The sequence below is a fragment of the Diprion similis genome, chromosome 8 (assembly GCF_021155765.1).
Source record: "Diprion similis isolate iyDipSimi1 chromosome 8, iyDipSimi1.1, whole genome shotgun sequence".
Taxonomy (NCBI): domain Eukaryota; kingdom Metazoa; phylum Arthropoda; class Insecta; order Hymenoptera; family Diprionidae; genus Diprion; species Diprion similis.
The window spans coordinates 6,643,561-6,668,239 of NC_060112.1; the positions used below are offsets into that span (position 1 = coordinate 6,643,561).

At 34.6% G+C, this 24,679-nt stretch overlaps 1 protein-coding gene across 1 annotated transcript in view; it reads right to left on the reverse strand.

The window, feature by feature from the left end:
- Positions 1 to 23,541, reverse strand: part of LOC124408592 (forkhead box protein O) — a 118,821-nt gene extending 95,280 nt beyond the window's left edge. The window contains exon 1 of the mRNA XM_046885623.1: positions 23,097 to 23,541. Coding sequence (XP_046741579.1) covers positions 23,097 to 23,504 — 408 coding nt within the window. The 5' untranslated portion in view covers positions 23,505 to 23,541. The remainder of the gene's footprint in view (positions 1 to 23,096) is intronic.
- Positions 23,542 to 24,679: the final 1,138 nt, after the last annotated feature.

Here is a 24,679-nt window from a genome sequence, read left to right on the forward strand (position 1 = left end):
TCCACGTATCTTGCACAATAATGCATACTTCGGTCTGAAAGATTGATCGAAACTATTTCCCCCCCCTTAAATTTTTTCACGTCTTGACGATGATGGGACGGACGGAGATGTATAGGCAGTTGTGAAAATTTTGTCGAATCAAGAAAAATTAAGGAACGAAAGTTAATTTTAACAGAAAGACTGACGATGAAACTGTTCACGTTAAATCTGATTGATGAAGAAATTCAAATCAAAATTCAAACGTCTGTACTGTTCATTTGAAATAGCTCATATTATTCGTAAATTAATTCCCAAGAAAAAAATTAAACTCCGAGAGTTAGAATTTTTCTAATATATAAATAAATAAAAATCCGCTATTCATAAAATCGTAATAATTTACAGACGTTGAACTTGTGATTTAACAATCGAACAGTCGGAAACATTCATCATAATTGAATGTAATTTGATTAAATTTCAGTGGCTCTTTTTAACGCTCTGCTTCATCGTGTTTTTGTTTCAACACTTTTTCAACCTGACTGTACACCCCATGCATACTTTCAACTGCCTCTACACGAAAGCTGACGATCTTTGCACAGCAGATACAACGATGATAACAGTGATCGTGACAATAATTCACACGTCGAAGAATCGATGATTCCTCGTTTAGATCTACTCACTCGCATCGCAGGAATACAAATCAGCAAGTTTCAAGGTTTTATTCGATTCATTATTTTTTGTTCAAACTAAACAACCTCCACGAGTAGTTCGTACAATTTCGATAAAAAAAAAATTAAAATCGCTATTATTTTTTTCCAAACATCATCAGATGATACCTTAAAATTCAAACTATACAAATAATTATTGGCGAATTAATTAAAGACTCGTTTCAAGTTTGTAAAAAAACTGTCTTCCCGCCTGTTTATGAATGAATAAATAAATTAATTTATCAGTTTACGCTTAATTGTAAGAATAAATTATACCTGCAGGTATATTTCAGCATCGTCATTACAATGATTTAGGTTAGAGATCGGCAGGAGAAGGCTTACCGACGAATAACCATCGGCACAGATTAGACCAATGGATAATCAGCCGGCGGATCAGAGATGAGCACAAGATAATTACGATAATAATCGTAGTGTACATATAAAACGCGACGTATTGTATAAAGGATGTACAATAAATTTCTTTGTATCGTTTAAAATTACAACGACGCTAATTTTCTACCAAATGATAAGAAAAAAAAAAATATGTATACGCGACTGGAAGTTTGATAACAAAACAGATTTTCACTCGAGTAAAAATTAATAACAAAAAGCAGTGAATTCAAATTTTTTAAATTTCAATAACTGAGTAGACAAATCGGGTTCATTATACAATAACCATAGATTAATTATTTTCAACCGTTCAACCCTGCGGCTCTGCAAAGATCTCGAAGGTATACATATAATGCACAGAATCCACTCTCAGTGTATCTAAAGTAGGTGTATAATATCATTTCAAACAGAGCGCAGCGATAAGGTTCCGATAACGGTTCGCGATAATTCCTCGTGTCTTGTGATCGTATATTATTATGCCATGTAAAAATTTCCTCACCCACCAAGGGGGTCCGATAAAAGTATTCAAATTAATACGATACACGCTACAATAATGATATCGCAAACACAAAGAAAGTTTCGTCTCTTCGGAAAGAGATAAGAAAAAAAAAAGAGAGACTAAGAGACGCTCAAAATTTCAACTTTTTTTTTTTTTTTTCTTTTTCTCGTTCAATTGCAGAATTTTTAGATCTCCTTTTTTCCCAGGTAAACAAGACAAATTTTCATTTGGAGAATGGAAAACCACGAAAAAAAAAAAAACTGAAACATAATCATGTTCTAATTTACAGATAATTAATTAAGAATCGCCAATCTCGTGTACATAAACGACCATTATTGCGAGTCTCTTTATATTCCTTGATTCGGTTTCCAATTCTCCGTATTGTCAAGGTTTCATTAACATTTGGAAGTTTTCGTTTCATATTAAAAAAATTAAATAAATGAGAATAAAAAAAATGTGTGAAAAAAAAAACATATATAATGTTAAATATAATAAAATAATTTCGTTTAATCGTTTATGACGATTATATTTCATACGGCGATTGAAACGACGAGGCGAGGGTGAAAATTAGACGAGGAAACAGAGCCAAGGGAGGAATAATCGGCGATAAAAACGATTAGACTAAATATTGCGGGATAAAAAGAAAAAAAAGTTAAAAAAAAAAAAACATTCTCTTTACTTTTCGACAGACATTACACAGCTGCGGAAAACTTGACTCTATATACGTATTTTATATACGTAAGTATATTATGTATAAATGATGCCGCCAAAGAAGACATTATTGTTATGGTCTATCTTCTTCTCTTTTTCATCTTGTATTACAAAAGTAATATTTTCTTCCACCAGACGAGTGTACAATTCATTTGTGTGTATGCATGTGTGTGTGTGTGTGCGCAAAAATATTTAACATAACATCCGAATTGAATTGAATTGAATTGAATTATTCTTCCTCTCCATTTTGCATCGTCTCTCACCTTCTTTCGTGTACTTTTTTTTTTCCTCTTTTCTCTTGCCTCGTTCTCTCATTGCGGTAGGTCATGGATTTCATGAACGCAACTTCCGCACTGAATGTATGTAATATATTATACGTATATAATATATATATATATATATATATATATATATATATATATAAGAATAATATTTAAATACCCGTTGCAGTGTAAATTTTATTATACACACGCACACGCGTACGTACGTACGTAGTTACATGCATGTATGCATATTTTATATACATATGAGATGATTCTTCAGCTGTGGACAATTGCAACAACAAACAAAGTCTGCCGCGTTCAATACGAGTTATATTATACGATCCAGACTGTGGATACACAATCCTTATTCTATACTTATAATTGTTATAATAAGATAATTATAGACATAGATATTCGTATTATAATATTTACTGCGTGTTATAATACGTGCATGAACCGTTTCAACGCGGTAAATGAAAATTTGTAGTATTTCTTTAAATTACACATAATATAATACATCGACTGACGACTTCTCTTCAAATTAAGTCTTTGGATTCAAACACTAAACTTTTTTATTTTCCAGACATAGATACGACTGTACATAAAATTGTCGGATGTATTTAGAAAGAAAATCCTACGATAATGTAATGAGAAGATATTAACAATTGGTAAAATGAATAGGCAAGAGTTTTTCCAGAATAACGTCCAGATATTGATATTCTTTTTCTCTCCCTCTCCCTCTCTCTCTCTCTCTCTCTCTCTCTCTCTCTCTCTCTCTCTTTCTCTGATCTGTGACCTAGACTGCATAAATTTGAATATTTTCAATTTGCAGCATCTCGAGCAAGACTCGCTCGCTCACATGGCATATGGATACGAGATGCCATATGAAATTTCGGTCTCTTTTCTTACTTTATTCCTCCTTTTTTTTTTGGACGCGTGTTCCGAATAGAACGACGTAACGACATGTGTGTGTGTGTGTGTGTGTGTGTATGTGTATGTGTGATATATATATATTATATATACACAGGTATTCAAAGGCGAGAGAGGCGTAACCGAGGTATGTCGCGGGGGGTACATGATACGAGACGTGCATGCATGCATGCATGCTTGGATGGATGGATGGATGGATGGATGGATGGATGGATGGACGAAGATGCCATGCCGCCACGTGTCGCAAGAAGAAAACAAAGTGATTGCTGTCAGATATGAGATAGTGCCTGTTTCTCTGTACCTACGTCCGCCTTTCCTTATTCAAACCCTCCAATATGTGCCAATATACGAAACATGTTTCCCCGTATCTTATACGTTATACAAGTATAGGTACATCGACGCATCTTGCAAAAAATAAGTAAAACGTTTTACATTTCTTACGGAAACTCGAAATTAAGTGAAAAAAAAAAACTAGCACGATTCAGTACAGATTAGTAAAAGTATATTATTGCTGGATATAAAAATCCAAAACAACTGATTTAGTTATGTCCATAAGATATATACATACGATATAGTTGTTTCACTCGTGTAAAAAGATTACGCAGAGTTTGGGTAAGAATTACTTATTATAGATACAATAAAACCAATTGATATTTATATTGATGAAAAATAAAAAAAATAAAAATCTTGAGCAAATTTAAAACATCTGTAAAGAACCTGTAAAAAAAAAGTATTCATTTCTATGAGGTGAGCATCGACAACACAATTTCGAGAAGATTTACAAGTTTATTTTAACCGGAAATTTACAACTTTATTTTAACGTGAAAAAACGTACTTCTGCATCCGAAAATTGACGTTTTGCCATTTTGATTGATTGTGAGTGTAAAAATGTGACAAAAAAATATTCGAATGTAAAATAAAGTTCAACTTACAGGGTGTGCAAATCGTCCAGATTGCTTGGTACGATGATGTGAATTTTTTCCCGGACATAGTAGCACCGATGCAGACTCAAATCTCGCAGTTGTGAATTTTTTGCTCTTTTTTATTGTCAAATAGTTGCTTCATTACCGATTTTATTGCTTCATATATTTTTTTGGAAAATGGTGGTTGTGCTGACTCGATGATGGAGCTATACCAACAACTCGAATTTTAAGTTTTTCTTTTGTTCAATCAAGGGTGGCAAAATTTTTTGCTCTTTTGCTGCTGATTTGTTGTACCGCTTATTTTTGAAAGAATGAATATTTCGCTGACTAGATACTAAACTTCAAAATTAATTCTCTTAGATTCGCATTCAAGTTTAGATTAACAAAACTTAATATTTCCAAAATCTTTAACAAGAGATTTGAGAGAAAAAAAATTAATATTTGATTGTGCCAAGTTTAGTGTAGTAATTTTTTTTTTTTTTTGTCGAAAATTGGTGATACATTGAAATTAAAAATGAGACAACGAATTAGCAACAAATGGGTGCTAAATTTTACCACCATGATTAAACGTAAGTAGGAAAAGTATCGGTATTTGTACCAGCCTGAGTGTCAAGTCATAAAAACCCATCGTTTCAAAAAATTATTCGCGAAAAAAAATCGGCCATAGAGTAAATATTTAGCAAGAAAAATATATCACAACACCTACTTATTTTATGATATCACGCTCATTTGGCTGTTAAAAAATTAGCTATTTAAAACGAAGAAAGGATCGCAATAATTATTATTCTACCATGATCCTGAGACGCGTTTCAGTAAAGTTCGTGAAAAAGTCTTGATATAAAAAATTCAAGAAAAATGTACAAAAAGTTCACGAGTTCACCTACTATCATTACTTGCACTCATTAGTTGAATTTGCATAGAATGAGAGAAAAATAAAAATTATTTGCCTTTTTATTTTAAAATATAAATGAATTTCAGTCTTTAATAATTTTATTCGATGCACGTTTTGAAACTGGTTTCTTTTTTGACCACCAGATGTCATGACGAAAGTGGTCAGTTCCCAATTTATAGATACGCATAGAGAGAATCAGATTCGGATAACAACGCGACGAAGAAGAAGAAGAAGAAGAAGATGAAGAAAAAGAAGAAGAAAAGATATAGACGCGAACATTGCGTTGTGACGCAAGTCGTCGGGAGAGCTCGACGCAATTCCGACGCAACGCAACGCAGCGTGACGTAACGTAACGGAACAGAACACGATGAGCGCGCGATGATCGTTAGTTCGACGATACCTTAGACTCATATCTACTAGACACCTATATACGGGCCGAGTTTATTTTTAGAACACCCTCTCTCTCTCCCTCACTCTCTGTCTTTCTCTCTAGGAAGGGAAATAATTTTTGCCGATTTTTTCGGCGACTTGAAAAAAAAAAGAAAACACAAAAAAAAAAAACTGCACCAACAATAATCTCTGCTAGCCGTTACTGCTGCTGGTTTGTGCATGATCGGGCAAAACTTGAGAATAAGGCGTCGCGTCGCATCGCTGAGTTGCGCAATATATATATGTATATATAGATGTCGCATTCTCGCGGCAAAGTCTCTCTCTCTCCGTCTCTCTCCCTCTCGCCCTCCCTCTTACTCTTTAGCTGAATTCTATGATACAGGGTACCGCGTGCAGGCTAATTTTAGCGAACGAGCGTCCAAAGATCAGCTGCTGTTACCACGACGTTCATATCTATATGGAGCATTCCGCAACGACTTTAAAGACCGAACCTACAGACCTGCGTGACCGCGCTTTAAACCCTGACCATCGTGTACGATAAATGTACAAATCTGGGATTTTCCGGAATCCGCCGATATTTTTTATCCTTGTAGATTCGATGACTCATTTATTCCACTTTTGTGTTTATTGGGTTTTTTGGATTTTTTTTTTTTCCCCACGATTTTAACCCTTATTTCCAACAATTTGTTCGTATACACTTCGCCAAAGTTTCGCTGCACGATTTGTAAAAACGAAAAAAAGAAGAAAACAACACTTTGTGGAAAAACTACGGAGATAAGGAAAAATCAAATCGGCCAAGAAATATCTTGGAATAAAATGTCATATAATTCATAAAATATTGAACTTTATACGCAGGCGCAATTTATCTCCCAAGATTCAATATTTTTATCGCAAAGAAATTAGAGCAAACAAAATAAAACAATAATTATAACAGTCCGGAAAACCGACTTCTGATTTAATAATCGTACATTATGTATAATAGATTTACCTAGTAACATATTGCATACACATACAGTGTACATGGTTGGAGATAGATAACGCAGATATTTATAACGCATATATATATATATATATATATATAGTTTGGCAATAAATCTATACATGTATGTATACATATATTTATAATTGATATTATATATACATTATATTATATGTACATAAAAAATCAATTCTTCCATTGGAATAGAGAGAATATGTGTAGAGTGTATTTGTGTTGTTGTTGTTGTTGTTATCATTATTCTTGTGAATATGATGTATATAATTTAGAACGCGACGCGGATAAACAAAAATGTTTCTTTTCGATTATAAATTTTGCACTGTATAGTAGCATTTGTGATAAGAAAGTTTCGAGTTAAAACATAAATGGGAAGTAAAACGCAACAGACTTTTGCTTCCCCAAGTCTGTGATCGTAATTTACATTAAAGACAAGTACCGCGTTTCATTGGCTAATAAAATTTATATAAGACAATGATTAAAGACCATGGATAGAAAACTTGAGCATCGGCAATATAAGTGTCATTTTTTTTTTTTTTTATTCAGTATCGTAAGGAAATTCTTAATTTTTCGTATTTTTTAATTCAGCTTGTCAGCTCGTTTCCATAAATAAGTCGAATTATATAGTAAATCCAATTGTAAGAATAAATTTAAAATACGCCTTGATCATTCGAAGAATTTATATCACACATAAAGTGTGTGTAAATTTTTTCTTCCATTTTTTTTTCTCTTCTTTCTCTTTTTTCCAACAGGCAACTCCGCTGAAATTATATTCTTCTACAAATCTAGTTTTCCTTTTTTTCACAGTCTTTCAAATAACACTGTCAGTGATGAAACTAAGATTGTTGCTTTTTGCAATTCATAACAAGTTTTCAAAAAAACTATACTGTAAAACATATTGAATTTATTACACAGATTATCGATCATATATATATATATATATATATATATATATATATATATATATATATATATATATATAAGATGTATAAAGTCAATATAAATTTAAAATTTATATAATATAATTTATTCCGCGATAAGTGTACAAAAAGTATCGTCAACAAAGTTGAAAACAAATGTATGAAACAGTGAAAAAGAAAGAAAGAAATCAATAAATAAATAAATAAATAAATAAATAAATAAATAAATAACTCCAACGACTCGTGCCTATCGGTAAGATAAAAAGAAAGGAAAACAAATAGGAAAAAAACAAAAACAGTAATTTCTGGAATATAATTTTATGTAAAACATATATCAATTACTATAAATAATAAAAGATCTCCGTAATCCTTAACGCATAATAACGTATAAACTACGCGGTAGCGTTTCTGGCGTCAACTAGACGGTAAATAAATACATTACACAATAATAATGTATGAATGCGTAGAAAAGAGTGAATAGATATACACCTATCTATATCTATATCTGTATAGGTGTATATATATATATATATAAGAATCATAGATGCGCGCGCTCTCCTACTAGAACATTTTTCTACGTACATGTAGAGAGGAATTCGCTCGTCGAGCCCCTCAGGCGAGCTCGCCGATTGGTCGAATGGCGAAAACTACGCAGCAGCATACATTACACGTAAGCGTGTGTGGAGTGCGAGTATATAGATATACAGAAACACGTATGTGTATAACGTATGTATATACGAATGTCGTCGTACAGTCGGTGAGGAAATTTTATACGTCCCAACGCGTTGAATACTTTATACTAAGAATTGTTTGCCTCTCCTTTTCAAACTTGTTCACGCAATATATATCTGTCCGTATATGTAAAAAATAATACATACGTACGTACGTACGTACACGTGCGCATTATATAATTAACTTCACAAATGTACTTACATTAAATTAGTCGTGTTTACGCGTTATTTAGAAGGAATTGTTTACGCGTTATACATGTAATACACATATCGCTGTGGAGCACCAGCAACACACCACGCTGCTAGATGACGACGATGATCGATAGATCCGATCGATAAGACTGTTATTGACGTCCCAAAATTCGTCGACGTATATAAATGATATAATATACCTACACATATGTGTGTTGTATATAAATCATGCTTGTTGTTTTCTTGTATATAATATTATATTTTGTCATTGGTTCGTTACGTTTTTTTCCCCCCTTCTAATCTCACTCTCTTTGTTATCTTTCCGTGCACATGTATACATGTGTATGTATATACATACTAGGGTGATCCTTATTTGGGGTTTAGACGAATTTCATTCGAAACGCCCCCTAAAACGGTTCTAAATAATGAAAAAACAATCATGCTTCAAATTTTGTTTATCTTCCACCAAACTTATCACTGGGAGACAGAGATTAATGGAAAAAAATGTCATTTAGCATTATGAAATACAATTCAGTCATGTGACAGTGTAGAAAAAAAAAAAACAATTCTTAGGTGAATTATCACATTCTCCAACAGGATTGATCAAAAACCATTGAGAAAAATAAATTTTTAGTAGCAAATTATTTATATTTTTATATAAACAATCCGAATCTAGCCAGAAATAATATTTTCCGGCACAAAAATCCACTTTTATTGATGATAAAACAAGCAAATTAATAAGACTATTAATTGAATATTACAGAGACGCGATCACAGATTTTTGAAAAGGGTTTGTTTACGGAAATCAGGATATTTTCGCCTATGTTCCGAAACAATTTGCATAACGAAGTGTTTTTGTTATTAAATTTTCTTCGGATAATCATTATAGTCATCGACTAATTTACTAGCTCTTTCAGCAGTGTCACTGAAAATTTTCAACTTCCAAACTGTGTCAAGAACTTCTTTATAATCCGCATCCAGAGAATATTCTTCAGGATCGATTTGTAGGAAACCTTTTTTGATTTTGAATATATATTTAAGAAAAATCAGTCGAAGTCTAAGACTATAATAATTATGTCTATGATAATTGTTATATATAATATATAAGTATAGATTAATTTTCAAACAAATCAGGCTACGAGTTTTGCCCATCTTGTAATTGCACCATGAATATTTTCTTTTCAGTTCGTTTTTGTCCTTTTTTTTTTGTTCTATGATTGTTTTCTATTCTCTTCTCAATTACTGAATGATTCGAAAAATTTTGAAACTGATTCATTGGAAAAAAAAGAGGAAACGTGAAGAAAAAAACTGCAATGCGAAATACTAAATACTAAAACTTGTGAGCAAAGATAACTCGTCGACGATAAATTTGACGTAGAATAATGTTTGCTTAAGACCCCCCTGCGATAATTTATATTTATATTGCATACTTAATTTGTAATTATTATACTGTTTAGATAAAAGAAAAAAGAAAGAGAAACAATAGAAAGAAGAAAGTAAAAAAAAATGGGAATGACGAGATAAAAATAATTTGCGAATGAAATTCCGTACGAATGTCAAAGCGATTCGTTATGAACACGATAATCCGGACGAACGAAAATTTTAAGAAATATTTTCTTGAAAATGTTTGTTGTTTTTTGTTCTTCTAATTTTTAAGAGTTTTTCGCTGTCCACATTAAAATCAAGTGCATACGTTTCTCTGTATAATTCTGATGAGCAAACTTTTGTTTCTTCTTTTTCTTCCTTGTTCATGGCAACGTGAACAAATTATTTTTGAATTCACGACTACATATAAATATTAGTGCAAAAAGTTTTCACGTCATAGTTATAAGAAGCCAAAAATAATTTTCTTTCATACGTTGAAGTGTAAAATGATAAAAATTCTCCGTTTATGCAGCAACTTCATACAGCTCACGCAAGAGGAGAAGCAAACCCACGTGGGTCGGTTTAGCCCGGACCTGTTGCTCGTTCTTCTCTCTTTCTCTCTCTCTCCCTCTCCCTCTCTCTCTCGGCTCGATGTCACGCGGGAATACCAGCCCGCATTTTCACTCCGAGGCTTTAACAGAACTATTAGCCAGCCCCCCTCTCAATTAGCAAAACACGATAAAATCGTGTAAAACAGTGACTCGTAATTTGACTTCATTCAAATTTTTTTTCTTTATCGTCCTTTTTTCGTCCGTTTTAAATTGTCTTATCTGCGCACATTTTTCGCTCTTTTTTCTCATTTCCTTTTTATGGTCTTACAGTTATTTTAGTTGTCGAAGTTTGCACGAGTCAATTGAATAAATAATAATTTATGTATGATACAAGTGTGGAGAAACGAAAAATAATTGGGTAAATTGGTGTGTGTATATATACATATATATATATTATTATTAAATTATAAGAGACAGGAAATAAGGAGAAATATCAATTTTCAAAAATGTTTGTCTCGTATAAAATAATGACAATATTATAATATTATATACCTTTCAATACATATTTATAAAACGAATTGTCGCAAAAAACATAACCATGATACGATATATTATTTTTGCATAGGTATACATCATATATATATATAAGTTATGATTTTTCATGCACAGCCAAAAAACCATTAGCGTTAAAAAAAAATTTTCATGAGAATATTAATTATACCGGGTGTGGTTGATTTTCTTACAACATTATTATACGAAAGAGAAAAAACTTTCGGAACAAGTCGACAGATTTAAAATCATAAAATCTGTGAATAGAAGTAGAAAAAAAAAAAATATATATATATATATATACATACATATTCCGAGTATGTTTCAAACGGTTTTTTGTCTCCGGCAAAAAATTTTTATTCCTGATTAATGCCCGGGTTTTCTACGCACGCGTCAACTGTAACGACGAAATAGTCGGTACGCAAAATGTCAATACGTGTATGTTCAGGTGAAAATGTATGTATACGTATGATATGTACACACACCCACATACACACACACACACATATGTATATGAATATATATATGCACTTGCGCATAAGTTACACGGTCCATCGTACGCATGTATGTATGTATGTATGTACGTATGTATGCATGTATAAGCGAGAGCCAAGGACCGCGAGAAATTCGACGGCTGCGGTGTTGCGTCACGGATTTCGATATGCGAGGAGGAAGAGCAGGGGGAAGGCGTAATACAACTGGAAACACATATCGTCGCATAGGTATGATAAATATATGTAACCTATAAATACCTACCTATATGTATAATATTAAACGATATACATATACGTACACTAATGAAATCGTTAGATTTTATTCGTATATATATATATATATATAAGCTTAGGTGTATACGTTCATGCATACACTCGTGTATAACGTGTATTGTGTATACAGTATACTGTATAAATGTTAAACATTATACACTATACGTGTATAATATATGTAGAAGTATATTCTAGGGTGGCCGTTAAAAACAGTATTTATGCTTCGAGTTGAAAAATCTAGAGTTACGGGTGAAAAAAGAAGATCCTCAAGATCCTAAGGGGGGTTATCGATAAAATTGTTTCATTAGAAAAATGAACGAACCGTCATTACAGAATTGAAGATGCAACTTTGCCTCTGTAATACAAAAGAAAAAAGAAAAAAAAATCCTCAGCTTTTCAATGAAAAAATTACCAAATTCAAAAAAATGTAATTAAAGCATTAAAAAATACTTAATCACTGTAAAAAAAAAAAAAAAAAATTCGTTTTCTAGATCATTCCCTAAACTTTATTTCAAAATAAATATTTCAAACAAATTTTCTACGGTTTAGTACATTAATTTATACAACAAACAAAGTAGCAGTTTCCTGATTGACTCTCACCCATAAAAAGAATAATAATAACAATAATAATAATAATAATAATAAAAAGATGCGAACCGTCCGCGAAACTATGTCAGAACTGATAACTTTTGTTGCAGACATTCAACTTATCTATTTTTAGTATCCTTATTCAAAGTAGTTAAATATGAATATACGTACTTCTGCTCAAGAGGAAAGAAGGAAGTATATGGGTTTATGAAAAATGACACATAAACTATATTATCATTCTTCGATCACTCGCATAGCCTTATGATCCACAGAATAATAGAATGGTTCAACAACCATGTATAGCCACTCTTTTCAGTCCAAAGGTTTGATTGAAAGATAACCTGAAGTTCCCTGAACAGTCAAAAATTTTGAAAACGTTCGGCTAAAAATAATTCCGTCTTAGCGTAAACATCTTTTTCAATATAAATCAATACCTACGATATTTTTAATTTCATCCTGTGCCCATTGAAATATGTAATGGAAAAATATTAAAAACAAGTTTTTCATCACAAGGTCCTTCTCCACGTGCAGTAGGGAAAAAATTCTATTCTGCATCCATTACGAAATGAACTGAATGGATATACATCAAAGGATTAAATGAGCGGGAGTTACAGTTTACATTTTTTTATTAATTTTTCAGACGAAATGAGCGAACCGAGAACACTTTCTTCTTAAAATAGATTTCAATATGAAACCAAAAAACAAAAAAAACAGACAATTCGCATGGAGATATTTATTGTGAAAAAAGTTTGGGGATCGACCTGATGAGCACGTTTTTTTTTTTTTAATTTCCTAAAGAAAACATTTTTTGTGCTTCATTTAGATTTAGTTGGGGATTTTTTATTTGTAAATATGTCTACGATAAAAAAAAAAAACTTTTACACAAACTAATGATTATTATTTTTGAAAGTTTGAATTACGCGCTAAAAATGGTGGGGGATGATCTTGAGGATAGCTGAGGCGCAGTTTTGTCCTTTTCCTCAAATATATATATATATATATACATATTTTGATGCATCTGCATATACGTATACAGTTAGTATAATACGTACTGCATACATGCATCATTATACATGTGTGCACAAAGAGATCAAGCCTTGCAGGGTGATGCGAACTGTGCTGCTGTGCTGCTGTACCGCTCGTCGAGCCGTCGCAGCAGCCAGCGAGTTTGGCGATCGTGTCTTTAACGTTTATTATACGTGAACGAACGAACGAACGAACGAACGAACGAACGAAATAACGAACGAGAGAAGAGCGAGAAGACGAAACGACGACTATCCTTCGCGATGATCTGAGAGGGAGGGGTCGAAGATGGGATTCCCTCGGTGGAAAACCACAGATGGAACAAGAGAGAGAGAGAGAGAGAGAGAGTGGAAGAGAAATATTTCAAGAGTAATGGAAAAAAACCAACAAAAAAGAGAATGAAAAAGAACAGGAAAAAACGGGACAGATCAGAAGAAGAAGAAGAAAAAGAGAATGAGGATGAAGAGGAGGAAGAGATGAAGAAGATTGGGGGGCAGGAGGGGGGGATAAATGGCACGCGAGGTCATTGCCTCGGTTGGTTGGACTCTGTGTATACATATAATACGTATCGGCCGCCACCACCACCACCACCACCACCTCCGCCTCCTCCTCCTCCTCCTCCGACGCCGCCTCTTCTTAGGAACAGAGCGCGGAATATCGCGTTGTTGGATCGCCGCCGTTTGCCGTCGCCACCGTCGCTTTTGCCGTTTACCGTCTTTGCGACATGCTGCTGCTGCTGCTGTTGCTGTTGCTGTTGCTGTTGCCATGTATGCACAGTAGTGTATGACACAGCTACCGAAATCCCGCGGAATTGTAACTAACGTTCACTTACTTCACGCCGGGATGTTAGGTTAGGTGAGGCATATGGTGTACTCTTGGAAATTCACACATAAATGCAATGTACATTACAGGTATTACTTGTGGGTTCCAAGTATGCTTCCATTACGTTGCCGCAGCTACCGCGAAGGTTTTAGGTATCTCTGATTATTGTACGTATGCATGTATCATACCTACAACGAATCAGACGCGAAATTATGTAACAATATAAACCGCGAGGCGATTGGCTGTTCGCTATATTGTTTCGATCTGATTTTTGTTCGCGATGTAAGTACGTAAGTAATTGAATAGAATGAAATTCGAAAACTTGAAGTGTTAATTTGGTTGATTTCTCATTGAAACGACAGAAAGGCGAAAAAGAACTTCGAAATACTCCGGAGTCACATCGTTGAAGTGACTTCGTATGACTTTGGGAACCGAAAAGAAACTCCGAAAGACTTGGACCAGAATCGCTAATATCACTTCAAGAACTTAAAATGATTTCGAATGACTCAGGAGTGATCTGAAAAAGAGGCTTCGAAAACTTCGAGTAACATCTTTCCAGGTCTGTAACTTCGAAGACGTTGGGTTGATTGTTCAAACGACCTTGTTTATAGTATGAAATACTTAACCGAAAAGGTTCAAGGTACCTTTAAGAAGGCACTTTCAATCGGCTGAAAAATACTTCAGAAAACCTGCGAAGAATACGACGAATTTACACGGGAGTAACCACTCACGTGTGACTGTATAATAATATATATATATATATATATATATATATATATATATATAAAGAGCAGAATTTAACATCATGTATATGTATATTTATACATATGAGTTTTCTCCATACGGGCAATGGCTTTGTGGTACCAAGATATAATGTACAGGTAACCTATACGTTGATATTATAATATAATGGAGCCGATGTGAATTGGTAAGGTTAGCCGGCGTGTAAGTATAATAATAATATTTATACGCGGCGTGATAATTCCAAGGCCACAAACGACCTACACACTAAAATATACGTGTATATATACAATTATACATATATCTATATACATATATATTAAACACGCTGTTACACACGACATACACACAACAACAAGTAGCAGAACGTGGATACTTCGAGGCATTAAAATATACTACGAAAATAGGTACAATACACACAGTTATGAGATAAAATAACCCGCGTCTAAGTAAGTCTAATCACCAAGAGCAGAGCCAAAAGTGATTGTACCAAATCGATCGGAGATCGAACACCGCTGCTCGATGATTGAGATATCGGTATGAAAAGCGATAAATTGAAACAAGAGTCATGTAACACTGACCTTCTTGTTATGTACATTATCAATCTTCTTACGGACATCGTGGTGTTAATACGAAGCTATAGTGTCAATCAATTTAGGAAACGTACGGATGAAAAATAAAAAAAAGAGACGAAAATTCCGGTGCACCTATAATAACAACAACAACAACAACAAAAAAAGGGTAATGTCAAAAATCGTAACAACAGAAAAATTTCTCAAGTTATACAATTGTTGCTCAACGTTTCACAATCGTTATCAATTTTCGCCATAAGAGATAAAAGCAGTTTTGTGGAAGTTGTTACGGTTACCCAAAAAATGAATTTATTAAAACGATAAACCAATATCAGTATAAATAACTTCTCGACATGTATATATAAGTAACCGTCAATAAACAAGAAGTGAACAAAAAAAAAAAACATGAAACTTGTGCCATAATCATAGTCCGACGATTAAAACTGAACGATCCAAGCAGGTCAATTTGCCGTGAAATGGTGTGAAAAAATGAAAAACACTAGGTACACGCACACGTCACACATCGTACATCAAAGACGCGATTAAACAAAGATGCCGAATGCGTGAAGGAAGGAAGCACGTGTACGTACTCTATGATACTAGTTACACCGCACACGTGTACCACATATACATGTACAATGTATAGTCTATGCACATACATTCACATATACCGACACATATATTCTCGTTCCTCAAGTCTCGTGACCACAACTGACAACCAACTCCTCAGCTGTCTTTCTATTATTAATACTATTAAATATACGTGTTTCTACGCGAATTGGTCTGCACGATTTTATCAACAGCAGCAGTGAGTTAGGCAGTTTTTTTTCTGATTTTTTTCTTCCTTTTACAACCGTGCATCGCTTACTATACCCGTGACTCTTGACCCCTTTTACTCACTTGTTCAATTACTAACTCACTTGCTTACCTTAACACTACCTACGCTGGTTTTTCATTTATTATAGAAATACGCGCGCGCGTCAATTCAATGCGTCTCTGGATCAGCGGTTGCTGATCATTGTCATCGCTATCATGTGTGGCGAAGGTTTTGCGTTTGATGAATTTACGGTATATTTTTTTTTTTCTTGTCTTTCTAGTCCGTATTAATATTTCTTTATTTCTTTTTATCCTACTTTATATATATATATATAAATGGAAAATCTACCTAAAAATACTCCATACATACAGAATATATATATATATATATATACATAGATATATAATTTCGACATAAACCCGAATGAGGTAAGCAAGTATACCGAGATTTTGTCTCGAAAGGACCTGCTCGTGGCGCGCGCGATTCGAATTGCTGAATTTCGTTCATTTTGTCAGCCTGAATCTACAAATTCATCGCCAACAAGACCAAATTCCTTCGAATCGATCGGTTGACAAGTGACACGTCACTTAAGAACATCGCGTGAACCGGAATCCTCTGCTTACGCATCGGTCACTCTGCCTTACCCCGCCTGGCACGGTGGTAAAATTTTTCCGAATTTGTCTAACGCCCATAAACTGTACGGGTTTCAATTCCCGAGCAGTTAGTCCGTTCAAGAAAAACTCACGGTATAATACTGTTTATGGTGCACGTGTAGGTACATACATAAAAGAGAAATGAGAATGTAGGTATAGGCTTCCCCTTCAAAGTTCTCGATGAAAGTTCGAAATTGCTCAGGGCGAGAAATTCGTTCCTTCTTCCTGCACGCGGAGGAGAAAGGTACAGCTAAGGTACGAGACTTTGGCTGGAAGCGTACAAGCAACAGCAACAACAACAGCAGCAACAGCAGCAGCAGCAGAAACGATTGGAGAAGGCGAGTGAGTACCTCGAGGTAGGTATCGGTAAGACCGGTCACGTCGTTCTCTCGTTCGTTAACTCGGAGTTCTTGATCGGCGAGGAGGCGACCGTCGCGTCGGTCGTGTCGTGTCGACCGGACTTTGGTCAAGGTATAATAAACCGCGGGGAACCGCTTTCTGCGTGTGATATTATAACACGCAAGTGTGCGCACGCGTGAATCCGTCTCTACGTGTATATTTACATATTACGCATACACGCGTGCCTGCATAACGTACGGGCAACGTTTCTATACGATAATGATGATAATAACAAGATTGATAACAATCATAATAATCAAATCAGCGTTGCGTGCGTGTGTGGGTGTGTGGGTGTGGATGTGGATGTGTGTGCACGTAGCATGAATGCAGGAGGAGGTATTAAAGCCTTTCGTAATAAGTAATCTGTGGTGGCCAAGAAATCGCGGCCTTGCTCGAGGCAAGGTGGTCAATATTATATATCTAATACGTATAGTATACACGTATAACCTGCATGGTGTAACGTACCGTAATAGTTTCAGACACAGCGGAACGCCCGATCCCACGGAAATCCTAACGTCAACGATATATATACATACATACAATGAAAAGAAAAGAAAATAAACTTAAAAGAAAAACACAAAACGGCAACAAACTGAAAAAGAAACTAACCAAAAGACAAAAATTAACGGTTTAGGAAAGAAGGAGAAAAATATATATATCAAGCGAGATGAAGATTTTAATAAAAATGAAAAAACCCTGAAATATGATGAATTCTTCGGGTTAGAATACCGCAGATACAGTCGACGGAATGAGATCGGATGCAAAGAGAAGTGAAAATTCTTTTTTTACTCGACATTCGTCTGTACATATATACAGTATACATGTGTAATAACAACGTATAATATAATATAATTCCTAGAGCGTATCTCGTTTTTTGTTTTTACTTTTTTTTCCCCCTTAATACGCACTTTTTTTTCTTCTCCCATTCTTTTTTGCTTTCTTTCACAAATTTATTCCTTCGACACAGAGTTTAGCAATTCAAACCAAGTCTGCGGTCCTCGGGATTAGCTCGAATAATATATGTACATACATGTAAAACACACGAGTATAATTTATACATATATATGGAGCGTTCCACGCCGAATCAGACGGTTTGAAAAATTTTTATTTCCTCAATTTTTTTTTCGTGATATTTTAGTACCTCTCAAAAGAACCTTTCTGGTATATTTTGAGATTTTTTTGATTACTCGTTGAAGAAGTATCAAATTTTCGAAAAAATCAAAAGATGTACCAACTTTAAAAAACGCGATTTAAAACTTTAAACTCGAAAACCTCAATCAAAAATGTTTTGAATATTTTTTGTTGTATTTTTCTGTAAAGACCATATAAAAACAAAGAATTTGAAAGAAAAAAAAACTTAAATTTAGACCGTTATTAAGAAAGTTATGAGCAAAAAAACCCCCAAAAAAAGGTGCGATTTTTTTGAAAACTTGATATTTTTTCAACAAGTCGTCAAAAAAATCTCAAAATTTACTAGAAAGGCTCTTTTACGAGTTACGAAAAAATATTGATAAAATTAAGAAAATCAAAAATCAAAATTTTTCAAAACGTCCGATTTGGCGTGGAACGCCCCATATATACATATATAAATATATAAACAACATGTACGTGGACTTGTATAATACGCACGTGCGTACGTACGTATACAATAATAACAATAGATTCTGGAAAAAAAGAAAACTTGAAAGAAATAAAGTAAAATAAAAATACGTAACAAATACGGAGAGTGCGGACTTAAATTTAAATGTTTCTAAAATTAGTCCATGTACCTACGTATAATACGTCACAGGAATGCTTGAATTTGAGGTGGTTTACAGGTACACAATACCGAAGGTAAGTAAAAATAAAAAATAAAAACTAAAAACTAAAAACTAAAAAATACGAAAAAGAAGGAAAGGCGCAAGGCGAAGAGAATATCATACGTAGGCATTACAAAAGTAGGTATATTCGATGTATTCACGTAGGTGTAGTATAACTTGGGATCTTCTCAGCGTTACGAGCAAAGAGGCCGATTGGCGGATGACGAGAACGTGGCAACGGCGCCCGGGCGGCCGGTTCGCGTGTGCTAAAATAAGGCGGAAGGCTCGTTTAAGCTCCGCTCTTAGCCGCCGATACACATATGTGCCTACCTATCTACTACGTATAGGCATACGGTATGAGAGGAACGCGTTTCGAGTAGGTGTAGCTTTTAGCCACCATGTGTATGTGGGGTGGTCCGAAGGAATCGGCTATTCGTTTTTTTACAAAGTCACACGTTCGACGGATGTAGGAAGAGGGTATAAAAGTTTGTAATAAATTTAGCCCTTAATTTTCGTATTCAGAGAGTCCTGAAGAAATTTTAAATTTTCTATTTAATTAACGCGCGAAATGGATTTTAGTTATTTACAAAATTTGTGGCTCACAAGCAAGGAGACATTGTAAATAAATACATATTTATGAAAGGAATTCAATGTTCTGGAAAAAAGGTCTGTAATAATTTTTTTGAAAATTCAACTCTTTCGAAAGTTATTCAAGGTTAGAGTTGAAATCATGGAAAAATTTGTTTTTTCCAGATTTACAGCGACAATATACCAGACTTATCACGCAACCTTGTGGATACTTTTTTTAAAGAATTTCAACCGTTGTAAAATCATGTCGTTCGATTAATTTTTAACTCGTACAAATTCATTTTGTAATTTTTATTACAAGTAATAATATGAAATATATGTAATTGCACTTTGAAGCAGCTTTCTTTTAGCAAAAAACAAAATTGCTTAAATTTTATTTAAACTTTGGAATTTCCTAACCCGTCAACGCATTAGTGTAATGATAAGACCAGAATGTATTTTTGTAGGGAATTGAATACTCTGTGAAAGAGGTCTCATTATTTTACGATAAATCTACTCTTTTGGAACTTATTTAAGGTTCTTTCTTGACCTTTGACTTCAAACAACTGTCTAAATCTTTTTTTCTTCTAATTCTGCTTAAACACAATACGTTTAATAATCATATACATGATATCATACATGCTGCAATTGGAGGCGTAAAAAATTCAAGCTTCTAAGTCAACGCAATCAAAAGATACGCAAACTCGCGAACGAAGAAAGTCCGAAATAGTTTACTTACAGTTTTAGAGCATGAAAAAAAAAATTAAGTTCGTACGGAACCGTCCTACTCGCACTTGTCCGTTTTTTAAAAACTTTTTCATGTTCAGTATGGCGTAACAATCGTTCAACGCGTCAAATGGAATATGCAATCACTTGAAAACTTCAATTTTGTATTTCTACTTTAATCATTTTTTACTTTTTGTCGGTGGCCTTTTTTTTCATTTCGTAGAAAGCACCGCTGGAGGAAACCACGTCGACGGATACCAATAATAATAATAATGATCACACACGGTCCACAAATGTATTTTCGAGATACGTATACGTATGTACACTAGCAACAAAACATTGTTATTGTTTTATCACGCAGAGCAAGCTTGTACAATCAAATTTTTGCGGTTGGCCGTAACCGAAACGTGAAAAAAATAAAATAAAAGAAAGGGGAAGAAAAGGCACCACAGCGAATAATAATTAATAAATGGAATCCGAGTATCCTGTGTGGAGTTTACTGACTTATTTTTTAAATCATTTTCAGTGGTCTCTACTTCTACTTGGTTTTCGCTACGGTTACGGATTAGTAATGTACGTAGAGAATATTCGCATATTTATTGGAATTCCCATTCGCAGCCACATCCGCAAGAATCGCTAGAATATTATGCAAATGTGACTGTCACAAATACTTCACATTTTGTCTATGAAAATTGTGAAAATAATATGAAATAAGAGAAAAGACATCAGTTTGATAACGAACTTTCATTACAAAAATTTCCGAAATAAGATGGAAATGGCGCTAATTTGCGTACCCGAAATCGATTAAATAAAGGGGGTAGAAGATACAACTTATATAACAAGCTCAATTTACAATAGCTTTCTTATTCATTATGCACTGCAGTGTACCTGAGATCTGAATTGAACGACTGACAATATCATAATTCTCGAATTCATCTTCGATAATAATTGAAGCGAGATAATTGCATCGTGACTATATTTCGTTCCGGAAAAAAATGTATAAGTGAGCGTGACGAAGTCGGCTAATTAACCGCCATGAACGCAGTTTCCATCCCTCGTTACGAGGGATGTTCGCTCTCACTTCGAAGTGTATTACAATATAAGTGTGTCAAAGACAGAACGCATTACATTGATTATAGATTATGAGAAAAGTAAAGACAGAGAAGAGAAGTAATAAAATAATCAATGGAAAATCAATATAAGAAAAATCTTACAATTTAATTGTAACGATCTGCATTAGAATATATATCTTTAAATGATAGTGGAATAAACAAAAATCTGTGCAAATCAATGAGTACGGTTTATAAAAAATTTCATGAAATCCGCAAATGGCGGGAAATGAAACAACTTATCTTTATAAAACAAAAACACATCGTCCCAACCTGATATTCGAAAACCACACATCAACCTCACAATATTTCGATTGTATAAAACTTTTGAACCATTAAATTAATCCTTCAATGAATAAATGAGACTTTAAGCAATCGTTTTTCGCATTATACGTTAAACAAGTATCATAATATGATAGATGATTGCTGTCCAGCAGTTTTTCGAAAAATTATTAAAAAATCAACTCGAAGGAGGAAAATAATCTAACGAAAAAAATAAATTATACATAACAAAAACATTAATTCTCAAAATATCTAATCAAATGAAATAAATGTGCAATTTGACGGAGCGGAAATAGCAAATATGGGATATATATATATGTATATTCTACTAACCAGATAAAATTCATCGCATTAATACGCACAAACTGCTATTCACACGCGGGCTGCACCCACGCGTTCATAGAGAGAAGAGATAACGGTTCACGAGAGATCAGCTGTTTGCTGCGGTAATAGAAAGGGAAAATCCGATGCACCTGCATCATCGCTAGCCGTCCTCGGCACACGTGGTCGAAATAAAGAGAGAAACAAACAAAAACGTACAAGCAGACGAAAAGCACGTGCCGCGCGGAAGTATTTGATGGGCGGAGTTCCGTTCGGCGTTTGTGGCATTCTGCACCTCGTGACCTCCGCTATCTCTCTCTCTCTCTCTCTCTCTCTCTCTCTCTCTCTCGCTCTCTCGCTCTCTCGCTCTCTTTGGGCTCACGGGTGCCGCGGTGCCGCCCCAATTCTCTCTCCCTCTATCTTTCTCTCTCTCTCTCTCGTTCACTCAGCTCCAACCCTTGACTGAAATAAACGTACCCACCCACCTCGCTACCCCTAACAGGTTGCCACATCCCTCCTTCTGGCCTTCCTCTTTTCGTCCTCTTCATCAGAAGAGGAGAACGCGAGACTGTGTTTAATTTATTTCTTTTTTTTTTTTCAATATATTCTTTTTTTGATTCGAGGTAAACAGTAGCTCATAACACTAATTTGTGTATATAAATTATGGTGGACGCTATTTAGGGTGTCAACGAATCCCCCCCCCCCCCGCCCCCAATCGACTCCGAAAATTTTTCAACGCAATAAAAAATGGTCTGGTTCGTAAACGTTCGTTGGGTTTGCATGTGATTCCCCGTTAAATACGTTTACGTTACGTAAAAAAAAATTGCAAAAACGAAACCATCACAATAAAGACGGGAGTGCGAACGAAGAGAAAAAGATGAATAAGAAAATGTCAATAAATTTAAGTTTAGCAATATTTGCACCGACCTTCCATCCGGCGCTGCTGTTGCTGTCCCCCTTGTCCTTGAAGTAGGGAACATTCTGCACCATCCACTCGTATATCTGCGACAGCGTAAGACGTTTCTCAGCCGCGCTGGTAATCGCCTGGGTGATGAGATCGGCGTAGCTTAAATTCCCCCATGCGTTTCTGCGCGAAGAGTTCTTCTTTACCGGCATCAGTCCGGCCCCCGGGCCCAGCGCCCCTTGCTGCGGTGGCGTCCCGCCCTCCACCCCCTCTTTTCCGATGCCGACGCCCCCCGGGCCCCCCGCCGCCCCGACGGGCCCGTCGACGTAACCCTCGGGCCGAGGGAGCGGCCACGTGTTCGACCTCGCGCGCGTCTGCGGCTCGAAACCTCCCTCCAAATCGAAGGGAACACCGGCCCCCGAATCCATCATATCGTCGTCGATGGTGTTAAGAAGAAAAATCACTCCACCCCTCGTGTAGCTCCGATGGGGAATTTTATATTGCCGTCTTTCCTTCTTTCCTTCTTTCCTTCTTCAAACTATTCCTCTTCTATATTTATTATCGTCAATGCACATATATAATATATATATATATATATATATATACTACTATTTATCACGATTTTACTATATTGATTATCGTGCGATTCTTTTAGTTTTTTCGAGTATCGTATACGTGTACGCGCAACGAGGTTAAACAAAAATTATGTATAATCACTATCGCACAGCACACACGCACACAACAAAACAAGAAAATAAAGAATTCCGTCCCACACGATTACATATATATATATATATATATATATATAACTGTCACAAACGAATTATCTCGCGAGTAAACGCGATTGTTTATGTTGTTATTTTATTTTTATTTTTTTTTACTTTCTTATTTCAAACTTCTTTTAAATATTATTGTTCTTAGTATTGCATTTGTCTACGAATGTGTATTATACATACACACATACACATATACCGACTCTTCTCGTACTCCGTAAGAATTAGCAACAATTATTATACAATTACAGCAACGCAAAAGTGCTCCTGATTTAAATGATATACATATATGTACACATATGTACATACATATATATATTTATATATATACACACGCGTGCGCGCACAGATATATTTTATACTATCAATATTATTGTTATTATTATTATTATTATTAATATATTTTTATTATTACTATAGATAATTATCATATATACTTTCGTTATCTTTTGTTGTGCTTTTCGTTTACTATCTGCAGAAGTTTTTCGTCGTTGTTAAGCGAGTAATATGCGGCGGTGTACATATAGCAACATTAACATGTAACGATTAGTGTGAGCACTACATATATATGAGTGTGTGTGTGTATGTGTATTGAATGTGTGTACGATTTATTATTGTTGCTGTTGTTATTATTATTATTATTATTATTATTATTATTATTATATAGTCAAAACTATTAGAAAACTTGTCGTGTCACGACGGTTGTTTATTTATTTCTTTGAGATACTTTTATAGTTCTTCTCGCCGATAGACTGTGTATGTATAATATATGTGACATATATGTTATGCATGAATCTGATATTATTTTCGCACTTTCCACGCTAAAGTTCGAC